The sequence below is a fragment of the Bos indicus genome, chromosome 14 (assembly GCF_029378745.1).
Source record: "Bos indicus isolate NIAB-ARS_2022 breed Sahiwal x Tharparkar chromosome 14, NIAB-ARS_B.indTharparkar_mat_pri_1.0, whole genome shotgun sequence".
Taxonomy (NCBI): Eukaryota; Metazoa; Chordata; class Mammalia; order Artiodactyla; family Bovidae; genus Bos; species Bos indicus.
Window position 1 is genome coordinate 42273734 of NC_091773.1, and position 12720 is coordinate 42286453.

At 36.4% G+C, this 12720-nt stretch overlaps 2 protein-coding genes across 6 annotated transcripts in view; one reads left to right on the forward strand and one right to left on the reverse strand.

Moving 5' to 3' along the window:
* Positions 1-12720, forward strand: part of ZC2HC1A (zinc finger C2HC-type containing 1A) — a 209084-nt gene that overhangs the window by 57275 nt on the left and 139089 nt on the right. For all 4 annotated transcript variants that reach the window (XR_011570619.1, XR_011570621.1, XR_011570618.1 and 1 more), the window contains exon 9: positions 1-12720. This exon is cut by the window's right edge. The gene's annotated coding sequence lies outside the window, so the exon portion shown is untranslated.
* Positions 9430-12720, reverse strand: part of IL7 (interleukin 7) — a 60263-nt gene continuing 56972 nt past the window's right edge. For both annotated transcript variants that reach the window (XM_070802734.1, XM_019974069.2), the window contains one exon: positions 9430-10487. In XM_070802734.1, the coding sequence (XP_070658835.1) occupies positions 10368-10487 (120 nt within the window). In that variant the 3' untranslated portion in view covers positions 9430-10367. The remainder of the gene's footprint in view (positions 10488-12720) is intronic.

Sequence of the window (12720 nt, forward strand, 5' to 3'; positions counted from 1 at the left end):
ACTCCGTTTCTATGCCTGTTTTGAATTTGCAACTATGGATAGGAGGCTGCCAGTAGTGGTGAGTATATTTGACAATGAAATACTGATTTTCATTCATTGAATCACCAGTCTTAAAATCTTAAATTATAATACACTTGAAGACTGCCTGGGGCTTTAAGATGAATGACCTTATCCACTGATGGTGGAGATACAAATTTATGATACTTTTTGAAGAAGTTGACTAAATTTACTTTAAAAGCCTTTAAAATACACATGTCTCATAATCCAGTAATTTTATTCCTAAAATGTATTTCTTCTTGAAGAAATAATCTGAAGAAAAATATTTATGCAGAACACATTTAATAATACTGTTATTTGTAGTGATAAAAATTAATTTAGAAAAAAAATTAATTTAGTAAGTTAAAGCATTTTTCAAATAATTTTTAATGGCATGGTGAGGTTATGTTTTGTTATTAGAACAAAAAGCTAGCCTAAAATAGTGAATGTGTGTAAAATACAATTGCAGTTGTATAGAAGATGAGACAGATAAAAAGGCTTTTAAAGCATTTATATTCCTCTTTATATTATGTTTATTTTTACTCTTAAGTAGTTATGATGTTACATATTCTTTATATTTTTTGTATTACCAGTTTTTAAATGAATATATAATACTTTAATACTTTTTAATCTTTAAAAAATGAAGAGGTTTATGTTTTTCAGAATCACTCGCATTTGATAATTTATTGAAAATCACTACCTCCTCTTCATTTGTTTTCTGACATTCAGAAATGTAGTTGATAGCCCTATATTAACTACATTTGTGAATGTCAGAAAACAAATGAAGAGGAGGTAGTGATTTTCAATAAATTCAGGGACGGGGGAGCCTCGTGGGCTGCCGTCTATGGGGTCACACGGAGTCAGACACAACTGAAGTGACTTAGCAGCAGCAGCGGCAGCCCTATATTAATAGTAATTATTAATAATATATTTAAGCTAGTTTCTGTGATACTTTTGTTAAAAGTGGTTTCTGTCAACTCTATGTAATTTTAATAAGATAATTTTTCTTGAATTTTCTTGAATACTCATATTCTGATATAGCCCTCCCTTCAACTGTTTACCACCTATGACTTGAAGAATTTTGACAAGTCTGAGAAATGCAAATGAATTTTTGATTTAGAGCTAAAACAAGAATTAAACTTGGTCTAAATGTTTTAGAGTTTTTTTTTTTGTCTTTCTGCTTTTGATTTTTGAGGGGCAAATATATATATGTTTACTTATTATACTGTAAAACTTTAAAGATTTTTCAAAGTTATCTTATTTCTCCCTCTTGTTATTTTATTCAAGAGGAATAGTTTAAGAAACAAAAAGTTTTAATAATATATTTCCATTTTTACTAATCTTCCCAAACTTAGGAGTTCTAAAAAGGAAAAAAAACTCATATGGACCATACAGGAAACATCAGAAAGTTTTCATTTTGAACACTAATTCTTCAAGGGTGATTTCCCTTTGAAAAATTGGTATTCAATTAACTATTAACACTGTGAAAGTTTAAACCTAAAAGTTTGTTTTCCAGTCTCTTACTATAGACAAAAGCAAAGCACCATTTGAATGAGCAACATGTGTTCTAGATCAGCTCTGTATTCTTGGTGAGGCACTGTTTTCTCATGGTCTTTGTTTTTGATAAACAGTGTTATGGTTCTCCCTCTGGTGTTACTAGAAAGGTTGTTTGTCACTGATGCTGTTACCAGAAAGCTGTTATGTGAGGAGGGGCTTATCACTTACTGCCTTAGATACTTTAAACTTTGAACAATACTAGAAGTTAAACACTGCTTAAAACATATCTAGTAGTGAAAAATTGTCTTGATCTATTTTAAATCTGAGTTTTCTTACTATCTCAAAGGGTCATTTGTCATGTTTGTGGCTAGCATCTTTTGAAAACCCTGTTTAGTAAGTTTTCTCTACTGAATTCTACTACCTCCAAATCTTAGCCAGAATTTGGTTTTAAGCACTTTCCTCATTAGTATTGGCATTGTAAAGGGGAAGCACAAAGTCATACTAAATTTTACCATTGAAAACGATTCGAGTTCAAATAACAGATCCCAGCCTACTTAGTTTAAGCAAAAAAGAATTTATTAAAAGTTACTGGATAATTCACAGAAATTTCTGGAAGAGCCAGCTAATCAAGTTAGGCAGTTGTTCAGCCAGAAACAATGCCCAAATTATAATGAAAGACTACTTCAGTGGAGAACAGTCAACTAGAGAGCCACCATGGGGACATGTAGTCACTAATTTTAATTACATGTAGTCACTAATTTTAATTACATGTAGTCACATGTAGTCATTAATTTTAATTTTAAAATTAAAAGTAAAACAACTTTAAATCATTTAGCATTTGGACTTAGATCAGAAGCTCTGGGCTCTAGGGCTGCTGTCACAGATACTGTGTATATAAACATAAAAAGTAAGAAGGAATCCCAGTTACCTTTGAAAAAGCATCATTCAACACTCATATTTTAATAATCCATTTGATGTCATTTGACTTCTTCACATGAATCAGTGTGTTCTTCCTGCTTTTTCCCTTGGCATAGTCACTGGTTCAGAGTTAAAGAGTAACAGGTCGTGTCTTGCAAAATGGGTGTCACTTCTTGACGCTGTCACAGTTACCTTCAAAGCCCAGTGTCTCACCACCATCCTCAAAACAGATGCATACTACAGGATCTGCTTCCTCACATTATTTGTTTGAGAATCTCAGTCTGTTCCATAGTTCCAAGGTTACATATCTACTCTGTAGCTGCAAGAAAGGGTGGAAAACTGAATTCTGGTAAAGGTAATGAATTATTAAAATATGAGTGTTGAATGATGCTTTTATTTATTTATTTATTTTTTATCCAGAAAAGTGCTTAAAACCATGTTCTGCAGCAGGAAATCTTCAATACATTGAGTTAAGACATCTTTCCTCATCCCAGTTATGGTGTGAGATAATCACAAACTGAATTTTAAGAAATGGTTTTGGCTTACTTATAGGAATAGGGAGTGATGTGATCTGGCTTAAACGTATAATCTGAATGTGTGTTCTTTGGCTCTGAATATGTGTTCTGTGGGTTTTCCCGAGGGCTTAGTGGGTAAAGAATCCACCTGCAGGGCAGGAGACACAGGCAGATGTGAGTTTGATCCCTGGGTCGGGAAGATCCCCTGGTGAAGGGCATGGCAATCCACTCCAGTAGTCTTGCCTGGAGAATCCCAGGGACATAAGAGCCTGGTGGGCTACAGTCCATAGAGTTGCAAAGAGTCAAACAAGACTGAAGCAACAGCAGGTACACACAGCCCTTAAGTTAATTAGAAATAAAAGGTAAAGTTGTTACACATTCTACCCTAAAATGTCACATAAACTTTTTTTAAGTTCACTTAGTGTTCTTGCCTGGAGAATCCCAGGGACGGGAAGCCTGGTGGGCTGCCGTCTATGGGGTCGCACAGAGTCGGACACGGCTGAAGCGACTTAGCAGCAGCAGCAACATTTCACTTTCAGGAAAGAATTACCTGATACAAGTTACAGTTGAAACAAACAGAAACTTTCCAACCCCACCTGAGTATAACACAGAAGGAGCAGTTTCCTCATTTTGCAAGACTTCCCTATAAAGTTGAAGCCTGATTTCCTTATTGACTCAACTATTTTCTCCTACTTGGGGAGGCAAAGCTTAGTCATTAAGTTTCAGCACAGTTCAGTCACTCAGTCTTATTAGACTCTTTGTGACCCCATGGACTTCAGCACGCCAGGCTTCCTTGTCCATCACCAACTCGCCGAGCTCACTCAAACTCAGATCCATCAAGTCAGTGATGCCATCCAACCATCTTATCCTCTGTCGTCCCCATCTCGCTCCACCTTCAATCTTTCCCAGCATCAGGGTCTTTTCTAGTGAGTCAGTTCTTTGCATCAGGTGGCCAAAGTATTGGAGTTTCAGCTTCAACATCAGTCCCTCCAATGAATATTCAGGACTGACTTCCTTTAGGATAAACTGGTTGAATCTCCTTGCAGTCCAAGGGACTCTCAAGATTCTTCTCCAACACTACAGTTCAAAAATATCAATTCTTTGGCTCTCAGCTTGCTTTATAGTCCAGCTGTCACATCCATACATGACTACTGAAAAAACCATAGCTTTGACTAGATGAATCTTTATCAAAGTAATGTCTCTGCTTTTTCATATGCTGTCTAGATTGATCATAGCTTTTCTTCCAAGGAACAACTGTCTTTTAATTTCATGTCTGCAGTCACCATCTGCACTGATTTTGGAGCCCCCCAAAATAAAGTCTGTCACTGTTTCCATTTTTTCCTAATCTATTTGCCATGAAGTGATGGGACTGGATGCTATGATCTTAGTTTTCTGAATGTTGAGTTTTAAGCCAACTTTTTCACTCTCCTCTTTCACTTTCATCAAGAGGCTCTTTAGTTCTTCTTCACTTTTCTGCCATAAGGGTGATGTCATCTGCATATTTCTCCCGGCAGTCTTAATTCCAGCTTGTGCTTCATCTGGCCTGGCATTTCTCATGATGTACTCTGCATATAAGTTAAATAAGCAGGGTGACAATATGCAGCCTTGATGTACTCCTTTCCTGATTTGGAGCCAGTCTGTTGTTCCATGTCCAGTTCTAACTGTTGCTTCCTGACCTGCAAACAGATTTCTGAGGAGGCAGGTCAGGTGGTCTGGTATTCCCATCTCTTGAAGAATTTTCCACAGCTTGTTGTGATCCACACAGTCAAAGGCTTTTGTGTAGTCAATAGAGCCGAAGTAGATGGTTTTCTGGAACTCTCTTGCTTTTTTTTTTTTTTTTTTCTTCATCCAACGGATGTTGGCAATTTGATCTCTGGTTCCTCTGCCTTTTCTAAATCCAGCTTGAAATCTGGAAGTTCACAGTTCACGTACTGTTGAAGCCTGGCTTGGAGAATTTTGAGCATTACTTTGCTAGCATGTGAGATGAGTGCAATTGTGTGGTAGTTTGAGCATTCTTTGACATTGCCTTTTTTTGGGATTGGAATGAAAACTGACCTTTTCTAGTCCTGCAGCCACTGCTGGGTTTTCCAGATTTGCTGGCATATTGAGTGCAGCACTTTCACTGCATCCATCATCTTTTAGGATTTGAAACAGCTCAACTGGAATTCCATCATCTCCACTGGCTCTGTTCATAATGATGCTTCCTAGGGCCCAGTTGACTTCGCATTCCAGGTTGTCTGGCTCTAGGTGATCTAGGTGAGTGATCACATCATTGTGTTTATCTGGGTCATGAAGATCTTTTTTTTATAGTTCTTCTGTGTATTCTTGCCACCTCTTCTTAAAATCTTCTGCTTCTGTTAAGTCTATACCATTTCTGTCCATAATTGTGCCCATCTTTGCATGAAATGTTCCCTTGGTATCTCTGATTTTCTTGAAGAGATCTCTCGTCTTTCCCATTCTATTGTTTTCCTCTATATTTTTGCACTAATCACTGAGGAAGGCTTTCTTTTCTCTCCTTGCTATTCTTTGGAACTCTGCATTCAAATGGGTATATGTTTCCTTTTCTCCTTTGCCTTTTGCGTCTGTTCTTTTCTCAGCTATTTGTAAGGCCTCCTCTGACAACCATTTTGCCTTTTCGCATTTCTTTTTCTTGGGCATGGTCTTGATCACTGCCTCCTGTACAATGTCATGAACCTCTGTCCATAGTTTTCCAGGGACTCTATCAGATATAATCCCTTGAATCTGTTTGTTACTTCCACTGTATAATTATAAGGGATTTGATTTAAGTCATACCTGGACGGTCTAGTCATTAAGTTTCCCTTCCTAATATAGTACCTGATATTCATAAACTTACCTTTCATTCTTATTTTCTCATTCATCATCAATATAACCTTCAAGTATAACAGACGAGATCCTTCTAAGACACCAGGAAAAGAAGGATGGAGGATTAATAAAAGATGCATGTGGATTAGAACTGGAACGTCTTTAGGTCCTGAGGAAGCTGTAAGGGTTGGTACCTCTGCCAGGCTCTATGCTTCTGTTACTCATCTGTCCATTCTCTAATTGTGTATCTCCTTCACTCACTACTGTGTACCTGTTTGTTCCCCCATTCCTTCAATTTGCCAGTGCTCAACTTAATAAAACCTTAAAACATTCTATTTCAGTCTTACTTTGGGTAAATTTATTTGAGATTGTGGCTCAAACTTTTGAAACAGGGTACCTGAACTAATTCATTTTCTCAAGCTGTGTGACATTTATCACAGATCGTTAGTCTCTCAATTAATTGTACTTTGGGCAGATGCCCTAGAGGGCCCCATTGGTTGGGTTGAGAGGCATGACTTCACACGGCTAAGAACACTTAGCAGAAGTCATGGCTGGTACAGACTCCCTTACAGCAGGTGTGGATATGTCAGGGAATGGCTGACATATTTAGAAAAAGTATTTGATTATATTTGTAATAACCTTCATTTAAAACATTTTTTTAATTGGAAGATAATTGTTTTGTGTAGGTTTCTGCTATACAACAGTGTGAATCAGCCATAAGTATACATATATCCCCTCCTCTTAAGCCTCCCTCCCAACCCACCCCCAGCACACCCTCTCTAAATCGTCACAGAGCACCAGGCTGAGCTCCCTGAGTTACACAGTAACTTCCCACTAGCTAGCTATTTTACATATGAAGGTCAAAGTGAAAGTTGCTCAGTCGTGTCCAATCTTTGTGACCCCGTGAACTATATAGTCCATGGAATTCTCCAGGCCAGAATACTGGAGTGGGTAGCCTTTCCCTTCTCCAGGGGATCTTCTCAACCTAGGAATCGATCCCAGGTCTCCTGCATGGCAGGCAGATTCTTTACCAGCTGAGCCACAAGGGAAGCCCAGCCACAAGGAAAGCCCACTTTACATATGGTGATGTATAAATTTCAGTGCTGTTTTTCAACCCATCCCACCCTTTCCTTTCCCCTCAGTGTCCTCAAGTCCTATCTCTGTATCTGCGACACTCTTCCTGCCCTGCAAATGGGTTCATCAGTACCATTTTTCTAGATCCCATATATATGCATTAATACACAATACTTGTTTTTCTCTTTTGGACTTACTTCACTCTGTGTAACAGGGTCTAGGTTTGTCCACCTCAGTTCAACTGACTCAAATTTGTTCCATTTTATGACTGAGAAATATTCCACTGTATAGCCTTCAAAGTAGCAAATTTGAAAACTGAAGTGAAATGTTTTATGTAGAAATGTGTTAATTACTATTAGTATTAATCTACTGCAAAGATTTTAAATGACAGTAGAAATATGTGTCCAAATTTTGTGATGATGGAAATGGAGCAATAGATAGTTTACAAAAGCAAATACATTATACCTGTTTTTTCATAATACCTCAAAAAGTAAAGCCTGGTGGAATTTTAGCTACTGGGTCTGTGCTGAAGGTAAATGAAGAATTAAAAAAAAAGTGAGATTTTAGAAATTTTTACCTTCATGGAAAACATGATTTTTATTTACAACTGATAGAATTTCGAAGCACTTCCTAAGGAGTAAGACTATAATGCCTAAAAGCATGAAGTTTTCATGGATAGAGTACCATAAAGACCATCTGAATTAGAATAGAGGATGTGTGTTTCCACAGAAAAATTTACAGTAGATTTGATGAAATGTCCTTCTTAAACTGACTAAATGAAAGGATGGCTTAAAGAAAAGAAACACTTCTGGCTGTGGTAGAACTAGGTTAATCCTGAAAGGAATATCACTTACTTCAGCAAATTCCTTTAGAGCTTGTTTTAAAAGACTCTTAACTGAGTCTCTTTGTATAAAGCAATATTCCTCCAAGTGTGCTAGGTTAGTGGTTTTTACATAAAAGTGTTCTGTAGTCAATTTTGGAAATGCTATCTTGATGTTAAACTTTTTAAAAAACTTTATGAGTTTACAGAGCTTTTAATATATGAATTGTGAGTCTCCAAGAAAAAATTATCTGATCTCAGAACTAAGGTTTTTTCTGTTTTTTTTTTTTTTTAGAATCTATAGAGGGTTTCTTGTGACAGTCTTTAAAAAGTGCTGATTTAAGGCATCCACATACATATCTGAAAGACAGTGTCCATTGAAATAAGACAAATCTAACTAGGGGATAGAAATAATAAAAAAATGTAGTATCCAAGATCATTACTAACCAACCTGCCATGTCTTTACTTACCTTGCTAGTAGCTAGGAAACGAGAGAAATACAATCATAAAAGCCTGGTGGTTTTTTCCATGAATTTTACATGCTATGCTGAATAAGAATTTTGGGGTGTGAGTTTTCTCTACAATTCAATTCTATCATAAACAAATGATAAAAATGAAAGTCAGTAGTTAAAAAGGAAAATTTTAATAATTTTTAATGAAGTATTTTTAAACAATCGCTCCTTATTTTGTCACAGTCTCAACCCTGTTAGGGACATTATAGACAGCCTTCATGGAAACACTTTCAAGAACACTTTTAAGAGTTTCCCTTTAGAAACTTAAAACGTCTTCTCTTCATAGCTGATGGTTTACCAATAGCACCAGTTCGTCAGGGTGGAGGTGTGCTGCATAGTTGACCTGTTTTGTGGTGGAAGGAAACATAGCCTTCTTGAAGACTTTGAAAAGTCTGTCTGAAGGAAAAGCTTGGTGAAGAACCAGTTGCTCCCAAAAAGTGTTAGTAAACTCCCTTTTCTGGAATTAATAAAAAACCAAAGAGAAAACCTCTTGACTCACCGCCTCATTACTGAGATAATCAGTGAATCTGTACAACTGTGTGTACAACTCTATACAACCGTCTGCACCAGTGAGGAGGAAACTCTGTGTGGGTTGGGGACACAACAGAAAGAGAAGAGAAAGAGAAAGAGAACCTGAGAGACAGACGTGAACTGAGAGGAAGGTCTTCCCTCCACACATTGAGGATGGCACCGGAGCATTGTCTGTAGATTAAATAAGTCAGTCAGCTCTGAAGCCGGTGATGATGAGACCACAGTGGCTATTTTAGAACACTTGGCCTGCCTAGAATAGTGCTTTCAATTCTCTTTGTAGGTGAAGGCTATTGGCAAATCTAAGCTTAGAAGGATTTGCCAGTAGTCTTCACTTTTAAGAATGGAAGATGCCTGCCTTATAAGCAGGTTTTCAGGCCCTGACAAAAACAGGCAGTAAAGTAGTGTTCCTATTCTTACTTAGTGTGGGGGTCCCAGTCTCATGTACATTCTTGATGGTTAAGAGATTAAAGATTATATTTCAATGGAAGGGAAAAATCAAATAATGGTGCAGCATTAAAAGTCTTGGGTTTAAAAAATTCTTTTGAAGGACTTCCCTGGTGACCCAGTGGTTTGGACTCTGCACTTCCACTGCAGGGGGCCCAGGTTCAGTCCCACAAGGGGGAACTAAGAGTCCATAAGCCACATGGCATGACCAAAAAAAAAAAAAAATCCTGTTGGGATTAATTAAATGAATCTGACAGTGTTAATACATAGGTCATTTATTATCAAAGGAAAAATGTTATCCAAAGTAAGCAATTGTAATACTGTATGAAAATATTTTTATATACAGATATTGTGTCAAAATTAAATATACACATTCCATTAATTAAAAGGCCAACATATATTATTCTCTTAAAAATATACTTCCCAAATTGCAAACTCATGTAGACAAATTTTATTACACATAAATGACAAAAGTAACCCAGTGCTATGGTTTAGCATCCTTAGAGCAGGTGACTTTCTGTTTTGTGAAACTATTCTTTACTTTAATTTTAAAACATCTGTAATATCGTTTATCAAAGGCACTGTATTATACATTCATGTTTAACTACATCTCTTAATATCTTTCAGTTACCTTGGACTCCTTTATGCTACTGCTTCTTTACATGACTCATTCTCATGGGCCTTATCCATATCTCACTGTTAACTCTGAAACATTTCCAGCACAGACGACAACAATTTCCACTCTCATTGCAGTATACTGATGGGCAGTATACATAATGGGCATAAAACTATATATTTTGGTAATAATGACATGTTAATTTTTAACCCTCATAACCTTTATATACTTCACAGAATTTATATATCTTTTATATATCTTCTGAAAATTTTAAACACATTTAAAAAGTATTATTGCAACTAATACCTTACATGGATTGTCTTAAACTGTTCAGAATTAATACCAATTAATATATGTCCTCATACATGTGAAATAGTTTTGTTGATTGCAGGATTTGGTTTCCATTGTTTAGGTCCATCTTCCGGTACTACAGTAAGGATTTCTCAGTTGCTGTAATCTGTTTTAACCAGGATGCGTTCAGTAACTTCCAGGAGGCATTCTGCCCTTGAAAATCACATGAGCGGATAGATTCTTGGAGGACACAAATAAAGCTCAAGGTTTTATATTGCTACTCCATATTTTCAGTGTTCTTTAATGCCCCTCAAAATTTTATTCCAACAAGTTTTTATCTTTTGTAGTAGTATCTTTAGGAAACACAGGTCATTCTGTTTTTTCTGTTCCTTTGAAGATTTATTCTCTTCCTAGAGAAATATAAAAAAAAATTTTTAGTTCACATTTTAGTAAAAATACACATTGAAAAACATTCAATCTTAGTTTCCACTATACTAGGTTATACGAACAATTTTGTAATTAAAAAGAATCTTGAGACTTCCCTGGTAGTCCCGGTGGTTAAGACTTTGCCTTCTAGTATAGGGTGTGCAGGTTCGATCCCTGGTTAGGGAGCTAAGATCCTACAAGCCTTGTGGCCAAAAAACCAAAACATAAAAGCACTATTGTAGCTAATTTAAAAAACGGTCCACGTCAAAAGAATCTTTAAAAAAGGAGAACATTGAATGACATTTTTAAAAAATTACAGTTCGTAGCTGCAATCACTGATGTGTAGGATATACAAGGTTGTTACGATTTAAAATTTAGGATTAAAGAGCTGTCAGGTGGCCACCAGTTTTACCAATGCAACATAACTGGACATAAGAGTACTGTTTAAACTTTTGTGAGAAAGATCTGTACATTATTTAACTGAGTTTTTTTTTACAATGGAAAAATATTTTTATGGAAGAAATACTGAAAATATTCAGTTTATTTTGGCAAAGATTAGTAAGGATATATCCTTAATATATATATATATATCCCAATTAAGTTTGTTCCCTAGTTTTCACTAGAGAATGGAAGATGCCTGCCTTATAAGCTAGCTTTCCTACTCTGTCAAAAATCTTCAAGTGGGCTACCTGTACAACCTACAGAAAGTGGAGAAAGAGACACCTCAGATGTAATAGACATAGAAGAGTAGCTCTGCGTATCCTCAGTTATATTTTCATGAGTCCCAGAGATGTGGACTCTGGATGCCTGAGAAGTGAATTACTACAGGGCCATTTCTTCATTTCAATAACAACCGATTATTAGGTTTTCTAGGTCAGGTACTGTGCTCAGTGCTATACATATATTATTTCACTTTATCTACTTAGTAACTATAAAATTGATGATTTCACCTTTCACATTTGAGGAAACTGAGATGCAAAGAGGGTAAGTAATCTGCCATGGTCACATAGTCAAGTAAATGTAATAGATTGGGTCTTGAGCTTGTTTGTCCTATTTTTACTTTGGTCACATTCAGATTTCTTTCAATTATATATTTAGTAACACTAACACATACTCTTAAAATAATTTATTTAAAAGATTAGTGGACAGATTTTTTTTTTTTTTTATAGCGGACAGATTTCAAAGGTAAATATGAAGGAGGATTTCTAATATTCTTTGTATTGAGGATCCCAGAACATTTTTTTTTTGAGGCAAGGAATATGACTATTTTGAAAGTCAGAAGACCAAGAAGATGGCTCTGTCAAAAATCTTCACAAGGGCTACCTGTACAACCTACAGGAAGTGGGGAAAGAGACACCTCAGATGTAATAGACATAAAAGAGAGTAGCTCTGCGTATCCTCGGTTATATTTTTGTTAGTCCCTGAGATGTGGACTCTGGATGCCTGAGAAGTGAATTAATGTCTCAGAATTAACTAACATCTCGGGGTTTGGATGCCAGATTCCTTTACAGAACAGAGAGGGAGGGGTGTGAGGAAGTAAAGTAAAAAAGTCATGTGCCAAAACACCTTTAAAACGTATAAACTGAAGTTTATATGACTAGCAGACTTGAAAAACATAGACATGAACATTTCATGACTTTTCTACATAGACCAAGGCTAAACATTGAGTAAAAATACAAATAAACATGATTTTGTCTGTAATTTCAGGAACATGGGTGTTATCTCCTTTTTCTAAACTTTCTCTCCAAATTACCCTAGCCAGAAGCACTCATATATTGATACTATTCAGGTATTCAACTATTCCACTTCAAGTTGGAATACCTAGGGTTTCCTGAGTCCCAGGGTGTGCAGACTCACTTTGCTTCTCTAAGAGGAGTAAGAGAGTTCCATACTCCTATCCTGGGCTGGGAAGATCTCCTGGAGAAGGGAATGGCAACCCACTCCAGTATCCTTGCCTGGAAAATTCCATGGGCTTAGGCGCCTAGTAGGGCTACAGTCCATGGGGTCACAAAGAGTCAGACACGACTGATGACTAACACACACAGAGTGGTCAAATAACATAATGGAAATGTGAAAAAAGAATCTATCGCTGTCATGAACCAGGTGTGTGCATTTTTCCATGCCTCATTCTAGTTAATTTATCATTGTCACATTTAGTGAAATATTCTTTTTCATTCATAAATATTTTGCATATTGCTATATAATTTTGTGCAACAA